Below are 21,847 nucleotides of genomic sequence, written 5' to 3'. Positions count from 1 at the left end.
AGGTGGCCCATTCCCTAGAGTATCTCTGGAGCTGCTGGCTCTCAGCTGTAGGCAGGCCAAGCAGAAATAGAGCTCCCTGCCCAAGAGAGGCCGGTTTCCCGGTTTCTGGCAGGCGCTGGGGGAACATCACATTTGCGCTGCCAGAGCCTGCCCCTGTTTACCACCAGCCCCAACCACACACACACTCCCCTCCCTCTGCTCCTGTGCTGGGAGAGGAACTGAATTCGTCTTCCTTAGGGAGGAAGGTGTGCCTGAATGAGCAGTGGAGCCCTAGGCAGAAGGACACGGGGAGGGCAGAGAAGAATGGGGCAGCAGTGACCACGCAACCACACCATTTATTGCCATGCTGTCTGGAGAGACGCTGTGCGAATGCCCAAGTGCATCGAGGAGGGGAGGGTCTGACTCCCGGATGCTCGAATGTTCTTTCTGAATTGAAGAGTCCAGACCCAGTTCACCCCCTCGTCCCATGCTAACACCCATGCGTGGGCACACGCACATGCAGGGACTTGCACGGTGTCCTCGGGAACAGCAGTTAAATCCTCCCCAGCTTGGAGGAATGCAAGAGAGGTAGAGGTCACTGAGTTTCCTCTGCTTTCATGTCACCTCCTGGCAACCTGTGGCCAGCTTCTAGAAGCGGCATGGGCAGGAAAAGGAAGCGAAAGGGGCTCTGGCCTGCTCCTCCTTGCCCAGGAGTCAAGCCAGCAACTGCAGTTTGCTGTGAGGTAATGCCTGGCGCCGCCTGTGTGTTCCTGCAGGTCGAGACAGATTTGGGCCGGGTGGGGTTGCAGCCCCAGCCGCAGAGGGCACGCTGGGAGAACGGCACCGCAAAGGACTGCCTGTGCCCCAGCCCCACCCTGCCAGGCCTTGGGGTCGGGGCGGGGGGCGGGGAGGGGCGTGGGGGCAGGCTGCGGTCCGGTGGGCACCCTGGCCTCACCTGGACCCGGACCTTCCGGCTCTGCTGAGAACAGTATTCTGTGGAGAACCCCAGCCGAATGCTTGGGGTGAGGCCTGGCCTCCCTGGGTCTCTGAGCCCCTCTGCCCAGGTGCTGTGGACCTGCCGAGACGGGTTCAGAAGGCGCCAGCGAGAAACCAGCTGGAGCCAGAGCCTGGCATCCAGCCCCCCAGCTCCCCAGGCCCTCTCCCGCCCTGGCTGCAGTTGCATCAAGCTTCTCATTAGCAGCTGCCCCCGCCTGGCTGCGGAACATGCTTTGGGCATTTGCCACGAGGCTGTTGGGAATTTTGCAACAGTCTCTAGGAGGGTGAGCTGGAAGAGGGGCTTCCCCTGCCATCCATGGCCCCTTCCCCAAGGGTTAAACCGAGAAGGCAGGAGAAAAAACATCAAGTGTCAGCAGCATCTGTGGTACCTAGTGGGACAGAGACAGGGCTGTGCCCCCATCTCTCTGGCCTAGGGGCGTGACCAGCCTCAGAGCCACTGACTTACTCCCCACTGTACCCCTATAATTGAGTCTCAGGTCTTGGCTCTGACCAGAGAAGACCCATGGACACAGGTGACAAGCACAGAGCAAACGAGGCTCTGGGTCTGGGGGCTCACCTGGCTGTCACCCAAGTCCCCAGAGAGGGCCCCAAGGACCCCATGCTGCCCAGGAAGCCACCTCCTTGGCTCCTTGGTTCCTGGTACCTCAGAGACCCACTCCTTGAAATCCAGTGTGGTGCAGCCAACAGGCCAAGGTGGTCTTGAGTCAACCCAAGAGTGGAAGGCCAGACCTCCACACAGGTAGAAGTCCCTGGGATATAAAGGAGATGGAGCCAAGGCCAGCCCCCGGGCTCCTGCTCCAGGACAGTCGCAGCACCACTGCCAGGCAGGGGGCAGCTCTTGGGCAGAGGCGTGAACAGGAGTCTCCCCTCCTGACTCAGACATGCCCTTCTGGGGGTTTGGAGGGGTGCAGGCGAGGACCGTGTGGGGGGAACTTGACGAAAGCAATGGCAGCCAGCTCCTTGCAGAATTCTTCCAGGACGACCACGCCCTGGAGGAAGGTCTGGTGGTCCAGCCTGAGGGAGACAGCACAGGGGTTACAGCTGGGAAGTGTGAGGAGTGTGCCCAGTGGGACATCCCAGTATCTGAGGGACTACCCAGGGACAGCCACCTCTGAGGGTCTGTGAGGGACCACAGGCCTCAGCAAAGAGCCCTCCTCTGCCCCTGGCCTGGTGCCTCCCCTACCCAGAAGCCCTCGCCATGCCACCCCAGGGCTCTTCCTTGGGTGCCCACTTCCCTTGGGTACTTACTGCTCCCCAGGGACTTGGCCCATCAGCTGCCTGCGCACCAGGAGCAGTTTGCCTGGGAACTGGGGCACCCTCTGAATTCTCTGCATCAAGTCCCCGATCACCTGGTGTGGGAACAAGAGGGGACTGACAAAGAGACCAGAGACCCTGCTGTGGGGTCCCTGGCCTGGTCATACCATGGGAGGGTGGGTGGTACCCGTGTTCTCGCTTGGTGCTGGCAAGGGTGCCCACACCTACAGCCCCCAGCCCGCCCCCATCCCATTGCCCTCCCTTCCTGCCCCCAGCACTGGCATGCTTCCTCTGGCCCGGCCCGGGCGCCCTTACCCTGACGAGCACAGAGAACAGGCTTCGGCAGCCAGGGGCCAAGTTGGTGTAGGGATCCAGGAGGTACTCATGGATAAGGGGGTGGGGGAAGAGGGCGAGCCGGGACAGGACTGAGGTCACCTGCAGGTTCAGGCTGTATGGCTGCAGGGAGCGCAGTGGACAAGCAAGGGTTGGCAGAGGTGCTGAGCATTTCTACCCCCGGCCCCTCTCCACCCCAGCATTGTGCCTGGCCAGTGTGAACGTGTGCGGGGGTTGGAGATGCACGTGATGTATGTGTCATGGGTTCCCTGGGGCTGAGGACATGTTAGGGCGTGTGAAGCAGAGGTGAGACGGGGCTTCCCGGCTGGAGAGAGGTGGGGATTGAGGGGGGTCGTGGAGTCAGAAAAGGGAAGATGACTGGACCCCCAGGGCTGGGCCCTGCTCTCCCGAAGGACTCCAGAGACCTCACCCCATGGCTAGGGCCCAGCCCTGCTGTCTACCTGTTCTAAAATCCGGGACATGCGGTCAAACAGCATTTGGAGGAAGGGACCCTCAAAGAAAGGCCGTTCAGGTTCATGGGGGTCCAGGGGTGGGGGAGCCAGTGGCCAGCCCCAGGGTGTCACTCGGGAGCTGCATTCCTGGAACTAAAAGAGGTGGGAGCGTTAAGGACATGGGCCGAGGAGGAAATGGCAACACACTCCAGTATTTTTGCCCAGAGAATCCCATGGACAGAGGAGCCTGGCAGGCTACAGTCCATGGGGTCACAAAGAGTCGGACACAACTGAGTGACTAACACACGCCAGCTGTCAGGGGTGCCAGCTGACTGGGAGAGCCACACAGGCAGAAGTGGCTTGGGCACTTGGCCAGAGCTGGGAGCACTGGGCTGGAGATCACAGGGGCAGAGTGCATTAACCCCACACTCTGAGTGGCAAGGACGGAGCACCGGCAGAGGCCTCGACACTCACCAGTCCATAAGCATCGTGGACGTAAGTGTCGTATCCCGTCTCCTCCAGGAAGGCCGATGTCTTGGCTTCCTCAGGAACGAGGCAGAGGAAACTGAGGGACAGGACCCTAGATGTGGGGAGGAGGGCCCAGCCTGGGCTGCCCTGCTCCATTTCCCGCCTCCGGGAGCACTCCATCCCAGCCTGTGCCCCATCAGGGCTGTGGCCAAAGACAGAACAAGGCTCAGGTGGCTTGGACTTCCTGATGGGTCCCTACCTGTTGACAATCTCAGTCACCGCTGTCTTGCCATCGGGGTTGGTGGCAGGGGCCGGGGGAGGCTTCACGGAGGGCTGAAAGCCAGAGTCGAGGAAGCTGTCGGTGAAGTAGGGATCTTCCTCTAGATCTCTGTGCCGGGCAGAAAAGCACAGCACCAGTGAACATAGGAACCAGTAGGGGGCCAGGGGAGGGGATTCCGAGTGGCCCAAGGCCTCCTCCAAGGCACCAGGTTTCACTTACAGGGTGTCCTCATAGCTCTCGGGCTCAGGTGAGCCACGGGCCACGTAAGAACGGCCCTCCAGGTGGCACAGGATCAGGCTCCGGACAATGTGCTCATGGGGCTTCTGCAGTAGCTCCTCAAATAGCCGCAGTGTGGCGATGCTGATCTGGGGCAAGAAGGAATAAGCGGGACACCCCTTCCCCATGCGGGCCTCTAGGGGTGCCTGGAAACTGCTCATCCAGGTGAGAAGAGGTCCCCTAGGATGGGAGTTTGCCTCCTCTGGCCGGGGGCTCAGGTGGCAGGTTTCAAGGGGAGCAAATGGGTGCTGGCCCACGAACCACAAGAATGGCTGGTCTCGGTTCCATTAACTAATTTGAGGTGTGGTATTGGGCAAGACAGTTGGCTCTTCCGCACCTTAAGTTTCCATGTCTGAAAAATGGAATACCAGCCTCGCCTACCTCACAGAGCAGCTGTCAGCCTCCAACAAGCCAAATAATATAAGAAAAGCACTTTGTAAAAATAAAAAGTGTCATCGTAAGTATGTAATCACAGAAAATTACTGCGGGACAAAACAGTTTGGCTCCCAGTCACTGGGTCACTGTCTTTTTCTTTACTTGGAGGGGAGAGGGAGCTGGGTTTCAATGCCTCAAAGGTAGAACCGCCTTGAAAGCTAATGAAAATGGGAAGAAGCTTCTGGAAATCCCGTGGGCAAGGTGGGGTGCAGGTGAATAGAGGAGGGCCGCCTGCCTCACCTCATCAGAGAGGTGGTCACAGTGCCTGATGAGGTGGGTGCACAGGGTGCGGGGGCTGTCCTCAGGGGCTGCAGGCTGCTGGTCCATGCCCAGGAGGAAGGCCACAGCCTCCTGCAGCAGCGCCGGGGAGCGGAGCTGGCGCAGCATGACTGTGAGCAGGGCAGTGGACATCAGGACGCTCTGTTCGGACCTATGGGGAGAGTGCATTGAGCCATGCCAGGCAGGGGACAGCAGAGGAGAAGCGGAGAGGGACAGGGTGTAGAGGCGCAGAACCCCTTCCTGGTTCTCTTGCATCTTCTGCTGGTATTTCTCTGCTCATTCCCTGTTCCACCTGAGGTCCTGGAGTCTGAGGATGGGAGGCCTTGGTTAGCCCACATGGCTCTGGGCCACAAGTGTGTGAAGGGGAACATCAACCAATGGAGCCCACTGACTCCATGACTGGCCAAGGAGGTCCCTGGCCTCAAGCACAGGAAGGGGCTTGGTGGGGTGGGCGCTTCACCTGGAGCATAGCCACACCTGGAGGGAACTAGATAGAACTTACACGTGTAGGAGCTGGGGCTGCAGAATTTCCACAAATAACTTCTCAGCCACAGCCTTTGCCAAGGCATCCGAAACCACCTGGGTGCCAAAGAGCACGTCTTAAAATGCGTTTTACCGACCACCAACAATTTTCCACTGAGAAATAGCTGTGTCCTTGCACAGAGCCTAAAGTAACAAGTAGAGGGGGGTCTGCTGATCCTGGGCCTCGCCCAGCTCCCAAGAGACCCCCTGGGTCCTCCAGGTAGAGACAGTACAGAGCAGCATGAGGCTGGAGGGGGTGTGGAGCACCCACTCTGCTTACCGTGTGTGCCTCTGTGATGAGGTGGTCACAGTAGTCAAACCAGCCCAAAAATGCAGCCAAGGCCTCCTTGCCGGGGAAGGAAGCCTCATCAGACGGGGCACTGGGTAACCTGCACGAGAGCGAGGGAGGTGTGTGAGGCCTGCTTCAGGTATAACCAGGAAGTGGGCTCTTTCACCCTTTGCCTTGGAACCTCCATTGCCAGAGGGCCGTTCTACAGGGGGCTCTGAGGGCAGATGGGTGGCTCAGACCAGCAGGTAAAGAATCTGCCTGCAGTTCAGAAGACCTGGGTTCAATCCCTGGGTGGGAAAGACCTCCTGGAGAAGGAAATGGCAACCTACTCCAGTATTCTTGCCTGGAGAATCCCATGGACAGAGGAGCTTGGCAGGCTATAGTCCATGGGGTCGCAAAGAGTTGGATACAACTGAAGCAACTTAACACTTTTCCTGAGGGCAGAAACCAGAGTGATGCTTTCCTGGAGGGTGAGAAGGCCCCTGGCATGGGCTATAACCTCAGGAGGAGGGTGGCCAGCAGGGGTCCCCATCCTCCTTGGAAAACAAGAGAGGCTACCAGGAATATGCCAGGTAGGGCTTCCAGCCACTGAAAATGTAGACCTGCCTTCCCTGGCTAAGCGCCTACCTCCAGCTGATGCCCTCTAAAGCAGCAATGTCTGCAGGGTCCAGGGAGCTGGGCAGAGACTGGTACAGCTGGCAGAGGTACTCGATGATGGCAGGACAACAAGGGCTGCTCTGTACCAGGTAGGTGGCGGCCGCCTGGGACGCCACGCTTACCAGGAGCAGCAGGTTCTCCCGGGCCTTCAGGGCCACCCGACCTTTCTAGGGGATAAAGGTAGGACTTCAGAGACCTGTGGCTAATCCCTACCTCCCAGCAACTCACCCACCCCATCCCCGCCCCCTGCGTCTTGGAGGCTGCCAGCACCTTGCTCTTGCACAAGCCAATCAGGGTGGTAATGAGGCTGCTCTCCCCAATCGCTCCATCTGGCTCCTCGGTCTCAGCAGGCAGCTGGGCGCTTGAGGCCCAGGCCCCGCAGGTACCATTGTCGGGAGCCTTGATGTGCGGGCGGTCCTTGTCCCTGACACTGGCTGCCTCTCTCAGAGGGGCGGTGGCTTCTCTGGATGCCTTCCTACCAATAGTCTTTTTACCCTGCAAGGGAGGATAGGTAAGGCCAGGCCGCAGTGCAGACCATTCTCCATGACAGCCCCTTGGGAGTCCAAAGGGGGCCTCAGTGTAGAGCTGGAGGGGAGCCTGCCAAGTGCCTCCCCAGTACCTGTTCCATCTTTCTGCCCCCTCAGCAGGGCCACGGGGGGCTTGCCCTGGGGTCTGGGCCCTCCCCCTCCTGCTCCCCAGAGGCGCTCACTTCTAGGATGTAGGTGAGCAGGGCTGGGTCCTGCTGGATCTTGGAGCAGAGGACAGTGGTGAACTGCACCTCCTCCTTTTCTGTGAGGGATCCAGGAACTGTCCCACCAAGTCGGAGAAGTTTCTAGAAGGGGAGCAGGACAGAGACAAGAGGGGGATGGGGTGGCGAGGAAGAGATGGAAGAATGGGGCAGCAGGGAACAGAATCTGTGCACGACCATGGGTTCAAACTCAAGTCCTGCGGCACGGTGCCCAGGGCCTGATGGAGAAGCTGGGGCGGGGGGGGCGCTCTTTTAGAGTCTCAGAAAGTGGAGTGTTTTGTCAAGAAAGTTTTGGTGCTTTGGGCCTGGCCTTGGAGCAACCCCACCCAAACCCCCACCAGCTTTGCTTGAAAGCACAGGCCTCACCTCCGGACACCCCTTAGCTTCTGAGCCCCTCACCTGCACAGGTCTGTGGACGTTGAGGTAATGCAGGAGCGGGTGTTGCACTTGGGCCAGAACCTTGCTGAAGAACTGGAGCACCTGCTGCCGCATGCCAGGTGGGTACTGAGGGGCAGGGACAGAGCGCCTGTCAGTCAGTCGGCGAGGCAATGCCCCCGCCTGGACCGCTCCTCCCCTCACTGCTTGGGAGGGCTGGTGCCTTCTCCACCCACCAGCGCCTCCTCGTCTCACTCCAGGAAACTGGCCTCCTGCTGCTGCCCAGCCCCCTTTTCGCTTAATTTTTGTCCCTAACCTTATCGTTATTGAACATACTATCCGTGGGCTCCTTTGATGCGCCTGACTAGAATTTTCGCCTGTTTCAATCACTGTCGGGTCCCCAGCGCCTAGGCCACGGCCGGTACATGGTTGGTCCTCAGTACATCACTGATGAACGAATGCGGACTGAACGAAAGGGAGCATGTCCTCAACCCAAACACAGCGAGAACATGCCACCAAAGCAAAGCAGTGAGGGCCTGAAGCCTGGGGAAGGTGGTGGCTGTTTTGAGCCATCCCAAGTGATCCCGTCCCCACCGAGCTCACACTGCACCCCACCCTACCCTAATCCCACCCCCACCCCCCGCCCCAGCGTGGGCACTAGGAGGAGCACAGGTAGAAAGACCTGGATCCCCGGGGCCCCGGCTCAGGTGGAAGGTTCCAAAGGCACCCGAGGTCCGGCCCACCTCAGCCTTGCCCAGCGTGCACAGGGTCTCCAGGATCTTGTGCTGCAGCAGGTACTCCAGGCACGGCCCGGTCTCGCCAGCCGCTGCCTGCTGCTTCTCCTCGTACACCAGGATATCCAGCATCTGCTTCAGCCGCCAGGGAATATCTGTTTTCTTGGCGGGGGTGTTTTCATCTAACAGAGATCCAGGAAACAAGGTAAATGGGGTGAAGTCCAGGAACAATGTGGCTTAAAGGGTCAAGCCACAGGGTCTAGGGGAGGTGGGGGGGTAGACAGAGAACAACCTGGAGAAGGCCAGGTTAACTGTTTTCTTCAAAGACTACAGCAAAGGGAAGTTTACAGTTGATACCTCTCTAGCTAACCCTTCCCAGGTGGTGCTAGTGGTAAAGAACCTGCCTGCCAGTGCAGGAGACTGAGACATAGGTTGGATCCCTGGGTGGGGAAGATCCCCTGGAGGAGGGCATAGCAACCCACTCCAGTATTCTTGCCTGAAAAATCCCATGCACAGAGTAGCTTGGCTGGCTATAGTCCATGGGGTTGCAAACGAGTCAGACATGACTGAACTGATTTAGCATGTGTTAGCTAAAAAGACGAGACCTTTTAGATGAAGCTCAGGATATAGCTATCTGACAGGGCACGTGTACAGGTCCCAGCACTTTATTAGAGAAAAGCAAGCAGCATTTTTTTCTCTGAACCCTGGGGAAGGACAGTTGGTGGGCTGCCGGCCAGCTCTGGGCCTGAGTGAGAAGCTATGGGCTCAGGGGTCTCTGTTATAACTTAGAAGCTGTCTTCAGCTTCCTAACAGATAACTTCCAGGGGTCTATTTATGTCTCTTTTATACTCATGGAAGGCAGTACTCTATTTTCTTTAAAAAAAAAAAAAAAAAAAGCTGAAAAAAAAATCCACTTATGACCATGGGTTCAGACTCAAACTCACTGCCTGATGCCCAGGTCCCGCTGGTTAGTGGAGTTCTCTTAGTCAGTCTCACAGAGTGGATTTTTATAAAGAAAGTTCTGGTACTTTGGGACTGGCCTTGCGGCACCCCCTAGCTTTTCTTGAAAGCACAGGCTCTTGAGCAAGGCAGCTCACCTCACCCATCCCTGCACCTCTGGTCCAGGGACCATCTGGTAGTTAATGGACTGGGCCAGGGGAAGCCCCAAGTGGACCTGAGGCAGTTCTAGAACTTTTCCTAGTTTTCTGCTTGTGACTCCATGAGAAGAGATCTTCAGTCTAAAAGGTGCAAAATTTAAGATGTAAAATGAGTCCTGGGGATTAATGTAATGTACAGCATGGAGACTAGAGTTGATAATACTGTATATTTGAAAGTTGCTAACAGAGAAGCTCTTAAAATTTCTCATCACAGGAAAATAAAAATTGTAGCTATGGGTGGTGACAGATGTTAACTAGACCTTATTGTGATGATCATTTCACAACATATCCATGAATCGAATCAGTATGTTGTACACCTGAATCTAACATAATGTTATATGTCAATTGTATCTCAATTTAAAAAAAGAGATTGTTAGTCTAAAGCATTCATTTTTAAAAATATTGCTTGTTATTTTAGGTTATATAAAATATTATATATTTTACATTTATATTAATCCCATAAAATGACCTATTGGTATGGATGAGGATTTTATTTTTTGCTGCTGTGCAGCATGAGGATCTTATCTCCCTAACCAGGGATTGAACCCCTGCTCCCTGCTATGGAAGCAAGGACTCTTAACCACTGCACCACCTAAAGCAATTATTCTTAACTGGGGGCAATTTCGCCCCTGCTCCCCAGGATATCTGGCAATGTTTGGAGAGACATTTATGCTTATCACAATGGGGAGGGGGTGCTACTGGCATCTAGTGGGTAGAGGTCAGAGTTGCTGCTAAACATACAGTGTACCCTCCAACCCCCAACAACAAAGAACGATCCAGTCCAGATGTCACCAGTGCCAAGACTGGGGACCTTGGTCTAACAGAACACTCAGAGGGTCCCTCAGAGTGTCCTAAGGCCACTTTTAATTTTTTGGGCTGGCTCAGGCTGCAAGTAAAGCCTTTAGGAAAGGTGTAGGCATATGGCAGGTGCAATAGTAGATGAGATGGTTAAACAGCATCACTGACTCAATGGACATGAATTTGGCAAACTCTAGAGGAGCCTGGCAGGCTACAGTCCATGGGGTCACAAAGAGTCAGACAGGACAGGACTGAGCAACTGAACAACAAACAAGACTGGAGTCAATCCCCAGTCTGAGCTCTAGGAGGTGGAAGGCTAGGAATGCAGGGGTTACCTAGCAACCAGTGCATCTCCACCAAGCCCAGCATACTGATTACCAAGCAGCCAATGAGACGCTGCCCCCTCAGTGAGGGATCCTGATGGGCCCAGATGAACCAGAGCTAGAGTGTCAGCTGAGGGAGAAGGACCGGGCACGCTATGTGCCTTGGTTTTTTCTCCTCCTGTGCCAGGTATCTGCAAGGGAAATGCCCTCTGAGTTGGCTCAAGGAAAAGAGGAATTTATTCCACTTCTTTTCTTTAGTCAGTAAGCCCTGGGCACAGGTACCTGGGGACTGAAGGCCTGGACACTCTGCCCAGCTAAGGGCAAGTGGAGTTCAACATCTGGGATGCAGAGTCAGGCCAGTGAGACCCAGCCTCCTTGCCCCTACTCCTACTCACACAGATCCCTTCCTGGAAGGTCAGGGTGGGGCAGCCCCCACTCTGAAGTGGGCAGTGGATGTCACCTTCCCCAGGACACCTGCATCTCTGAGCTGTGGGGTGACCCCCACCCACCCCTCGCTCCCCAAACCCTCCAGGGATCCCCGCAGGGAAGGAGACCAGGCCCCACCTGTGCTTTCGATGTAGTAGTTCGTGATGCCCTTCCAGTGTTCCACGAAGGCCTCCAGCAGGTCAATGCTGGGCTCCCGCTGTGGAGAGAGCAGACAACCTAAGTGGCTGCCACTATGACATTCTACCATCTGTTAAGTGTTGGATGGCTGCTGGGCCCTGGAGGAGGCACTTGGGATCCTGGGTTCTCAAACTGAATTAGTAACACATTTTCTCCAGGACATCTCCACATTGTCTTCATATCTGCCAATAATCTACTGTGTCCTCTCCCCAGACACCCCCTCCCTCCTTGAGATGTTGTGGTCCTGAAACATGTCATGATTGTCCCCCATCCCAGAGTGGCTAAGACTGTTGGTGGGGAAAACAGGCACAGAAACAGATCATTTCTGTACAACGTGGTTATGCTACAATAGATGTAGAGGAAAACAGGAAAGCACCCCCCAAAAAACAAAATTTAAATGGAAAATGTGGCAGAGACAAAGCAGTCAGGTCCGTTTCACTTTGAGAGTCTGAAAATTTGGGCTGAAGGCCACCACAACTCAGTTGCTAGGTGGGTATGTTAGAATATGAAGCAAGTGGGATTTCCCTGGGGGTCCAGTGGTTAAGACTCTGTGCTCCCAATGCAGGGGGCACCAGCTGGATCCCTGATCAGGAACTAGGATCCCACGTGCCATGTGGCTTGCACCCACCAAAAAGTACCTAACTTATGGTGGTGGTTTAAGTCATGTCCGACTCTGCTGACCCATGGACTATAGCCTGACAGGCTCCTCTGTCCATGGTATTTCCTAGGCAAGCATACTGGAGTGGGTTGCTATTTCCTTCTCCAGGGTATCTTCCCGACCCAGGACTGAAGCCAGGTCTCCCACACTGGCAGGCAGGTTCTTTACCCCTGTGCCACCTGGGAGGCCCACCTTATAACGTGTGCCATCTTTTGTTAACAGTGCAGGGTGTGCACCCCATCTTCTCTCAGTTCTGCTCCTGTCCACACTTCCAGCTCCTTTGATCACCCCAAGAAATTCTGATCTTCCATGAGCAGCCCTCGAACCTTCCCGTTCTCCTAAAGCAACCTCTCCATTCCCACGCCCCAGCTGGAACTAACCTTGAACTGGTAACAACCACTACCTCTGAAAACTTCTCCAAAAAGGGCATTTCTTCTCTTTTCTTGCAGAGTAAATGTTCCCAGGGGAAAAATGCATATTCCAGTAGTCCCTACCCACATCCCTACCTTATGGTCTTTCCTCTAGCCGCTCCTCTGCCTCGGAGACATTATATATCCCCCTACACCTGTTTAGGTCCTAGCAGTCCCCAGTGAGGTCCAGCTCAAAGCTACCACCTCCACAAAGCTGTCTCCGGGGTCCCTGGACGCACCTCTCTCTAACTTCATGATTTACTGCACCACAGGATGGGGTGTCTTCTTCTTCCATAACTCCCTCAGCAGGTATCTATTGATGCCCACCGTGTACGAAAACCATGCCTGATGCTATGAGCCACACAAGGATGTCTAAGAGCCAGTCCTCCAGAAACGTGCCATGGAGAAGAGAATATAAAATGCACTGAAGAGAATATAAAACGCACTGAAAATGCACTCAACTACAGCAAAGTGTGAGATAGTGGCTGGTACAGTAGCTAAGACTCCATGCTCCTAATGCATGGGGCCTGGGTTTGATCCCTGGACCAGAACTAGATGCCCCCTGTCACAAATAGAAGATGCCACAGGCAACAATGAAAATCAAAGATCCTGCATGTGGCAGCTAAGACCCAGGGCAGTCAAATAAAAGAAAAGAAGTAGTAGTAGTGTGAGAACACAGGAGAGGTGGACAGTGACCTTTGGGCGAAGAAGGATCAGTTCCAACAAGTGAAATGAAGAGGCTACGCTGAGGTCATGCGGGAACTAAAACCCGAAGAGCTGGGTCTGATTTCAACAATAAGGGACGCAGGAGAGATGTTTCCTGCAGAAGGATCTTTGCAAAGTGTGTCCAGCACAGGGATGGATAGATGAGTGTGTGGGGCATTGAACTTCTTGGCAAAACCAAGAAGTCCCTTTTTTTTCCTTTGCAGGTAGTTGGGTGCAGGTCAGTGACATCTTCTGAGCTCCTGAAGAGTCATCTGGTGGGTGTGTAGGAGACAAATGCAGAACGAAGGTTTAGCAGGCCATTATGACAAGAGGAGGAAGAAATGACACTGAATCAGAGATACTGCCCCTTGCCCTGGCGGCCTGGGCAGTCTTCTTTCAGAGTTAGCTGTGGGGGCCACAACCTTCATGGAAGTGGCACCTCCCACAGTCATTCCAAACGCACGGGCCATATGGAGTGACTGTATCTTATCACGGTCTATATGGTGCTATTATTGTTGGGTGAACAATCATCTCTGTAGGAGACTGTGAGCTCCTTCAAGGCCAGGGTTCTGTGTTTCTATCTCTGAGAGTCCCTAAAGGGCTCTGCACAGAGTGACTACTCATTGATACTTACTAAAATATCTCAGCAAACTCCTTAAACCTGGACTTCCCTGGTGGTCTAGTGGTTAAGAATTTGCCTGCCAATGCAGGGGACACAGGTTCAATCCCTGGTCCAAGAAGATCCCATACGTGGAGCAACTAAACCCATAGCGTCACAACTGTTGAGCCCATGCACCTAAGAGCCCAAGAGCCGCAACTACTGAGCCAAGTGCTGCAGCTACTGAAGTACGTGCACCTAGGGCCAGCGCCCCACGAGCACCTAGGGCCGGCGCCCCACGAGCACCTAGGGCCAGCACTCCACAAGAGAAGCCACGGCCATGAGCAGCCCGAGCACTGCAGCAAAGAACAGGCCCACCTGCCGAAGCTAGAGAAAGCCCGCCAGCAGCAGCGAAGACACAGTGCAGCCCAAAATAAAAATAAATAAATAACAAGTGAATACATCTTAAAAAAAAAACCTCCTTAAGCCCTGCCCACAGTTCCTTGTTCTGGGAAAACCCTCTGACCCTTAACCACACTATGATCGTCTCACAAGCCTGTGATGGGGTCTCATCTAACCCTAAAATTCACTTATAGTCTCCTAAAGCTTTAAGCTTGACTTAAACGAAAAAAGAACAACCCATGGAACAAAATAGAAAGCCCAGAGATAAATCCACACACATATGGACACCTTATCTTTGACAAAGGAGGCAAGAATATATAATGGATTAAAGACAATCTCTTTAACAAGTGGTGCTGGGAAAACTGGTCAACCACTTGCAAAAAAATGAAACTAGAACACTTTCTAACACCATACACAAAAATAAACTCAAAATGGATTAAAGATCTAAACGTAAGACCAGAAACTATAAAACTCCTAGAGGAGAACACAGGCAAAACACTTTCTGACATACGTCACAGTAGGATCCTCTATGACCCACCTCCCAGAATATTGGAAATAAAAGCAAAAATAAACAAATGTGACCTAATTAAACTTAAAAGCTTCTGCACAACAAAGGAAACTATAAGCAAGGTGAAAAGACAGCCTTCAGAATGGGAGAAAATAACAGCAAATGAAGCAACGGACAAACAACTAATCTCAAAAATATACAAGCAACTCCTGCAGCTCAATTCCAGAAAAATAAATGACCCAATCAAAAAATGGGCCAAAGAACTAAATAGACATTTCTCCAAAGAAGACATACAGATGGCTAACAAACACATGAAAAGATGCTCAACATCACTCATTATCAGAGAAATGCAAATCAAAACCACTATGAGGTACCATTTCACGCCAGTCAGAATGGCTGCGATCCAAAAGTCTACAAGCAATAAATGCTGGAGAGGGTGTGGAGAAAACGGAACCCTCTTACACTGTTGGTGGGAATGCAAACTAGTACAGCCACTATGGAGAACAGTGTGGAGATTCCTTAAAAAACTGGAAATAGAACTGCCTTATGATCCAGCAATCCCACTGCTGGGCATACTCACTGAGGAAACCAGAATTGAAAGAGACACGTGTACCCCAATGTTCATTGCAGCACTGTCTATAATAGTCAGGACATGGAAGCAACCTAGATGGCCATCAACAGATAAATGGATAAGAAAGCTGTGGTACATATACACAATGGAGTATTACTCAGCCATTAAAAAGAATACATTTGAATCAGTTCTAATGAGCTGGATGAAACTGGAGCCTATTATACAGAGTGAAGTAAGCCAGAAAGGAAAACAGCAATATAGTATACTAATGCATATATATGGAATTTAGAAAGATGGTAACAATAACACTGTATACGAGACAGCAAAAGAGACACTGATGTATAGAACAGTCTTTTGGACTCTGTGGGAGAGGGAGAGGGTAGGATGATTTGGGAGAATGGCATTGAAACATGTAGTATAATATAATATATGAAACAAGTCGCCAGTCCAGGTTCGATGCACGATACTGGATGCTTGGGGCTGGTGTGTTGGGATGACCCAGAGGGATGGTATGGGGAGGGAGGAGGGAGGGGGATGAGGAACACATGTGTATCTGTGGTGGATTCATTTTGATATATGGCAAAACCAATACAATATTGTAAAGTTAAAATAAAATAAAATATATTAAAAAAAAGAAAAAAAAAAAAAAGAACAACCCAGGAAAAAAAAAAAGGAGAAACAGAACAAAAGTTAGCCAAAACAGACCGTTAGAGCTAAAAAAAAACCCATTAGATAATCTTTACCTGAATATATTGTTAGCTACTATAACTCCAGAAAAAAGAAACTGCACCAAATGAAATGATTTCTTTTTAAAGATAATATATATATATATATATTTTTTTTTTTTTTTTTTTTAGCAAATAACTGTAAAGATTGCTATTCTATTTTGTCAGAAGAGGGCAGGAAAGAGCACTCTTTCTCCTTAACACTTGCTGGGTCAAGTTCAGTCAAGCCACTTGCTGGTGGTTTTAACCTGGTGACCCAGCCCTGGGAATATCTGTGCTCAAGCTTGGGGTTGAGGAGGGAGAGGGGACCATCTCCCCTGGTGGTCACATGGGACCAGTCAAATTCCTAGGGCATCAACTATATATTGTATACTGAGGGGCCTAAGGACACCTGCCTAAAAATATCTCCCGTGACCACCAACTCGCCTCCAGCCAGACACTAACATTTCTACAGAGGAAGCATTAGAAATTCACTCCTCAGGGCTAGGGTCCTGTCTGTCCTGTTCACCCACCTTGTGTCTGGAGCTTTCCCAGACAGGTATGAAGGAGTGTCAGATTATGTTCTAACATGACAGCTATTTTGACTGGGGACAGAGAGGAGGGGAGGAGAGATCATTCTGGAACCCCCTCCGGAGGCAGGATGACCCGAGGTGCCTACAAGGGCAGGGCTGGGGCAGGTGAAAGAGTTGAGAAAGCAGGAACTTTTCACTTTCTTCACAAGTTTGCTTAAGGCTGAGACTGTTCTCATTCATAAGCCCTGATCTGGGCTGTGTGTTGGGGAGGTGGGGCTTCCCTGGTGGCTCATCAGTAAAGAACCTCCCTGCCAATGCAAGAGATGTGGGTTTGGTCCCTGGTCCAGGAACCCCTAGAGAGGGAAATGGCAACCCACTCCAATATTCTTGCCTGGGAAATCCCACAGAGAGAGGAGCCTGGCTGGCTACAGTCCATGGGGTCACAAAGAGTAGGAAATGACTGGACTGAGAGCTTGAGCACCCAGGCATGCATTGAGAAGGAAAAGGATAGAAACCAAGGCTGCTTCTCCTGGGAACATTTGATACACTCAACTGATCAATTAGGAGAGTTTAGACTATGGACAAAAGAATTGTTAACTTCACAGGCAGATTCTTGGCAGGGTTACTTTGACTGGAAGGCATCCTGCCTACCCTATCTAAACCCACACTTTTATCTTGCTGAGTGAACTGTGGGCGCCTCTGACCAGCCTTCAAACCCAACAGAAAATGGCAGAAACACAAATTCCTTGGCCCCCTGGCCACCCCAGGCACCACCAGAGCTGGCCTCTCCGGACTCAAGGTCAACGGGGCTTGCGGTGGCCTGGGATTGAGATAACATTCTGGAAACGGCACTTGTATCCAGGATAAGACTGTTTCCTGGGCTAGGCCCACCCCTCCCCACAATACCCACCACCACCCCCACCCCCACCCACCCCCCGCACACACACACACACTTGGACTGTATCTGCACCCTTCCTGGGGACTTGGGCAGATGGGGCCTGCACTTCCCAAGTCGAAGGTGAGAGGGCCGACCGCGCGAATGAGGTCTTGGAGGCGTCGGAGGGCAAGGAACCAGAGGAAGGGGCAGCTATTTTTTAAGGCCAGGTGACCAGGAAGGGAGGAGCGCGGGGGAAGAGGAAGGCCCACAGGCTGGGGGAGGGGACTTAGGGGGAATTTTGGGAAGAAATTATTGGGTAACAGGGGAGCACTCGGCACGGAGGAGTTTGGGAATTGGGAGACTCCGGGAGCAGGGAAAATAAACAGGAAGCAATTCGGGGAGAAGGGTTAGGGGCTGGAGCGACCTGAAGAAAAGCTAGGAAGAGGGACGAATCAAGAAAGAAGCCACTGGAAACGGGAAGAGGGAGGGGTCCAGGAGGGGGCGCGGTGGGGGAGCGAAGAGGCCCGGGACGGGGCTCCGCGCGGCCCGGGTAGGGGTCCCTTCCCCGAGGCGGCCTGCGCCCTCCGCCCGCCCGCGCGCCCGCCGGCTCCTCTCCTGGCCCCGAGTCCGCCCTTCCGGCCCCCCTCCGGCCTCACCGCCCCCACGGCCTCCTGCAGCAGCGCCCCGAGCCGGCTCAGCATGACGGCGGCCCGGTTCCCGGTTCCCGGTTCCCGGTTCCGGGGCAGCGGCGGAGCTCCTGGGCGCAGGCGGCGACCCGGAGGCGCAGCGAGGGAGGCGGGGCCCCGGCCGCCCCGCCCCGCAGCCCCCGCCCGGCCCAGCGCGGGGTCGGAGAGGAGGCCGGCAGCTGATGTGGCCCGGCCGGGCAGCGAGGAGAGGCCCCGAGGCTGGGGGTCCCCGCCGCTCGCCGCGGCAGCAGAAAGACAAGGTCAAGTCCTCCGGGGCCCCTGGGGAAGCCAGGAGGCAGCGAGCGAACGACCCTTAGGGAAGGGCGCGTGGGACCAAGCACGTTTTTCCCATGAGGGAGGAGAAGGTACCCGTGGATCTGGAAGTCTCTAGACGTCCCTCATGGGATCCCATTATGCCTACCCCCTCCCGCCCCCCCCCCCCCGCCCCCGCATCGTAACGATGTCAGGGATCAGCAGACATACATTTTGAACGGTTGACTGCCTTGTGATGAAGAATCTCTTTCCATTCCTGGGGGGCTGGGGCGGGGGGCTGTGGGGGAAGATGGGGAATGGGCTTTGAACTGGCAGAGCTGGCTGCTGGAAGGCACCCTGCCAAAGGGCCCAACTTTGAACATTCCAGGAAGCCCTGCGTGGTTGAAGGTTCTGCCTATGTAATCCTTGGCCTTGATTTTCTCAGTGTGCTATCCCCTTCCCCAAGTTAGACACTGTTTCTTCCCCTATTGAGTCCAGAAGGGCAGAACCAAGCCAGGGTGACTTCTTCCCCCCATCCCCCCATCCCCCAGCACAGTAGCCACTGGCCACTTGTGGCTATGGAGCTGAAAAATGTTACTCCTAACTGACACATGCTGAAGACATGTTGGACAAAGGAAAGAATGTAAAATAGTCACTAACGGGGCTTCCCTGGTGGCTCGGGGTAAAGAATCCGCCTGCCAATGCAGGAGACGTGGGTTTGATGCCTGGTATGGGAAGATCCCACATACCACAGAGCAACTAAGCAGATGTGCCACAACTACTGAGCCCACCTGCTGCATGCCCTGGAGCCCGTGCTCTGCAGCACTGAAGCCACTGCAATGATAAGCCCTCACACTGCAACTACAGAGTTGCCCCCGCTTGCTGCAACTGGAGAAAAGCCCTCTCAGCATAGAAGATTTAATGCAGCCGTAAATAAATAAAATTTTTTTCAATTAAAAAATAGTCACAGCGTATTTTGGGCTTCCCGGGTGGCACCAGTGGTAAAGAACCTGCTTGCCAATATAGGAGACATACGAGGCACAGGTTCTATCCCTGGGTGGGGAAGATCCCCTGAAGGAGGGCATGGCAACCCACTCCAGTATTCTTGTCTGGAGAATCCCATGGACAGAGGAGCCTGGAGGGCTACAGTTAATTCATAGGGTCGGAAAAATTTGGACATAACTGAAGTGACTTGGCACACACACACACACAATGATGTTTTAGGTTGATTGCAAGTTCAAATGCAATCAGGTAAATTGAGTTAACCAAAGTACATTATAAAAATTAATTTCATTGTTGCTTGTTACTTTAAGTGGCTACAGTGCTGGTCCATATTTCCTGTCAAGTAAGTCACACTGGCCCCGTTTTGCCCTTGTAGACACACCAAGGAAAGATACAGATGGTGGGTCTCCCGGAAAAGTGGGGGCCACACAGGAAAAGTACACCCCAGAGTCACACAGGCAGAACCTTCAACAAGAATAGACTTTCCCATAATGTCCAAAGCTGGGCCCTTAAGAAGGAGGCTTTCTAGCAGCCAGCTCTGCCAGGTCAAAGCCCATTCCCCCGCCTCACCCCTCCACCTCCCCAGAATGGAAAGATACTCTTCACGACTACAGGGCTGATGTCTGTTCAGAATGTATTCCTGCTGACCCCTGACACCATCTGATGAGAAGGTAAGGCACCAGGGGTTCTGTGAAGGAAGGGGGTAGCCCCTGTCACAGATCTGAGGACCTGGAGCTGTGGGGTTCTGGAGCTTCACTGTTCCAGCCGTGCCCTGGGGGCCCCATTCACCAGTGAGACTGAGGCCCCAGAGGCAGCGCCTGCCCAGAGGTGGCTGTGTGCTGTGGAGCCTGAAGTCCAGACTAAGTCATGGGGAGGCCGGGGTTCCCCTGAGCCCAGGCTGCGCTAGTATTTGGATCTCAGTTCTCCGGCAGCTGCTTGGGGAAAAATAGATGTTTCAAACAGTTCATCTACAATTGGTCCCTGGTGAGAAGCCTATGGGAAATGAGAGGAGGCTTTTTAAGCTAAAAAGTATAAAGTATAAGAACAAAGACAAGAAACAAGCCTGTATTGTGTATTAAGAAGCAATCTAGGGCTTCCCTGGTGGCTCATTGGTAAAGAATCTGCCTCCCAATGCAGGAGAGGATGAGATGGCTGGATGGCATCACCAATTCAATGGGCATGAACTTGGGCAACCTCTGGGAGATGGTGAGGGACAAGGAAGCCTGGCGTGTTGCAGTCCTTGGGGTCACGAAGAGTCAGACACAACTTGGCGACTGAACAACAACAACAATGCATGAGACATTTTTGGAATGTCCTTTTTTGGAATTCCTTCGAATTTAGGTCACCACAGAGCACTGAGTAGAGTTCTGTGTGCTAAATACAGCAGGTTCTCGTTAGTTATCTGCTTTATACATAGTATTGTATAGATGTCAGTCACAACCTCCCACACCATCCACCCCCATTTTCCCCCCTTGGTATCCAGTCATTTGTTCTCTGTCTTTTTATTTCTGCTTTGCAAATAAGATCATCTTTAGTATTTTCGGACCAGGGTTCGATCGCTGGTCCAGGAAGATACCACATATGTCAGAGTAACTAAGACCATGCCCCATAACTACTGAGCCTGTGCTCTAGAGCCCAGGAACAGATACTGCTGCAGCCCACGCACCATAGAGCCTGTGCTCTGCAGCAACAAGAGAAGCCACCGGAGCGAGAAGCCGGCACATTATAACTAGAGAGTAGCCTCCCCTCGCCACAACTAGAGAAAAGCCTGTGCAGCAATGCAGAGGCTAGAGTTCGGCCAAGCCCGGGCTGCGCTAGTATTTGGATCCCACCAAAATAAGTAAATTTAAAAAAAATTAAAACAAAACAGAAGTAATCTAGAGTGTAGTCCAACATTGTTCTCTGGGTCTTCTTCCTCGTAGGTAAAGGAAGCAGGCTGGATAGGTTAAATCCACTTTTTTTCCTTCAAGATATTTCAAGGAAATGTAGGATGTAGGGGAAGTGTATAAGAACTTCATAATATTTTATTTGGTTTAATTTAAAAATTTTAATTTTAAAAGCCCTAATAAAAGTCAGTGGACACACTTGTGTATGTGCTAGAGCCTACTGATGCAGCTAACTTCTGCTGCGAGTTTACCTTATTGAGAAGAGGTTTGAATAAACCTCCCCTTCTGTCAATGTAAACGAAGGTAGAAGGCTGTTGCAGAAGAAACAGCTTGAAAGAGCAAGTCACTAAGCCCAGATTCAAGAGAAGGGACTTAGCTGCTGTCTCTCAACACTAGGAATGTGGCTGTTCGCATTTGTGTGTGTCATTATTTTAAAATATTTATTTATGTATTTTGCTGCACTGGGTCTTGGCTGTAGCATGATGGGTATTCCTTGTGTCATGCAGGATCTTTCACTGGGGTACACAGGCTTAGTCACCTGGGGCATGTGTGATCTTAGTTCCCTAACTAGGAGTCCCCTGCATTTCAAGGCAGATTCTTAACCATCGGACCACCAGGGAAGTCTCTTGTGTGCATTTTTAAACCACTGAAATTTTGTAACTACTTATCTATGTAAACTGGAGAAGGAAACGGCAACCCACTCCAGTATTCTTGCCTGGGAAATCCCATGGACAGAGGAACCTGGCAGGCTACAGTCCACAGGATTTCAAACGAGTTGGACATGACTGAGCTCCTTATCTGAATCTATGTGAATCAGGATTTTGTTCATACTTTGCAACCAAAAACAAGAGTAATTTAGGTCCTGCACTTGTTGAAAGGGCAGTGGTCATATATAATCCCTGGCTTAAAATTTTTATACCCATCAAATAGCTTCCTTATTCTCATTGATTGATTTCATAATAATTGACTATAAAATTCACTTATAAATGTATTCTAATTACTAGTAGTAAGATCTAATTAAAAAAAAAAAGACTGGCTACTAAAAAGGTTTGGAA

The 21,847-nt window shown here is 52.6% G+C and overlaps 1 protein-coding gene across 6 annotated transcripts; it reads right to left on the bottom strand.

Moving 5' to 3' along the window:
* Positions 1 to 315: 315 nt before the first annotated feature.
* Positions 316 to 17,757, bottom strand: FAM160B2 (family with sequence similarity 160 member B2). 6 transcript variants are annotated; one of them, XR_003512310.1, is made up of 18 exons: positions 17,623 to 17,735; positions 10,941 to 11,019; positions 8,108 to 8,280; positions 7,389 to 7,493; positions 6,951 to 7,073; positions 6,512 to 6,736; positions 6,212 to 6,408; positions 5,576 to 5,684; positions 5,276 to 5,352; positions 4,735 to 4,924; positions 4,003 to 4,148; positions 3,763 to 3,891; positions 3,510 to 3,615; positions 3,045 to 3,188; positions 2,566 to 2,706; positions 2,245 to 2,345; positions 935 to 2,010; positions 316 to 749 (listed from the first exon to the last, which is right to left on the bottom strand). XR_003512310.1 is itself a non-coding variant. In XM_027549825.1 (17 exons), the coding sequence occupies exons 1-17, from the start codon at positions 17,665 to 17,667 to the stop codon at positions 1,872 to 1,874; spliced, it is 2,214 nt and encodes a 737-aa protein (XP_027405626.1). In that variant the 5' UTR covers positions 17,668 to 17,757; the 3' UTR covers positions 316 to 1,871. The 6 variants fall into 6 exon arrangements, 5 of the variants coding, with proteins under 5 accessions (XP_027405626.1, XP_027405625.1, XP_027405630.1 ...); XM_027549825.1 differs by having other exon boundaries at positions 316 to 2,010; positions 3,510 to 3,600; positions 17,623 to 17,757; XM_027549824.1 differs by having other exon boundaries at positions 316 to 2,010.
* Positions 17,758 to 21,847: the final 4,090 nt, after the last annotated feature.

This window comes from Bos indicus x Bos taurus, chromosome 8 (genome assembly GCF_003369695.1).
Source record: "Bos indicus x Bos taurus breed Angus x Brahman F1 hybrid chromosome 8, Bos_hybrid_MaternalHap_v2.0, whole genome shotgun sequence".
Classification (NCBI taxonomy): Eukaryota; Metazoa; Chordata; class Mammalia; order Artiodactyla; family Bovidae; genus Bos; species Bos indicus x Bos taurus.
Note: the sequence above shows the minus strand (reverse complement) of the source record. Positions and strands in the feature narration are given on the sequence as shown.

Coding starts and splice junctions, on each gene's coding strand:
- FAM160B2 (XM_027549824.1), bottom strand. CDS start 17,667: ATGCTGAGCCGGCTCGGGGCGCTGCTGCAGGAGGCCGTGGGGGCG. Junction 4,149..4,734: donor GTGACCACCTCTCTGATGAG/GTGAGGCAGGCG, acceptor TTCTTGCCCCAG/ATCAGCATCGCCACACTGCG. Junction 3,189..3,509: donor TCCACGATGCTTATGGACTG/GTGAGTGTCGAG, acceptor CACCTCTTTTAG/TTCCAGGAATGCAGCTCCCG.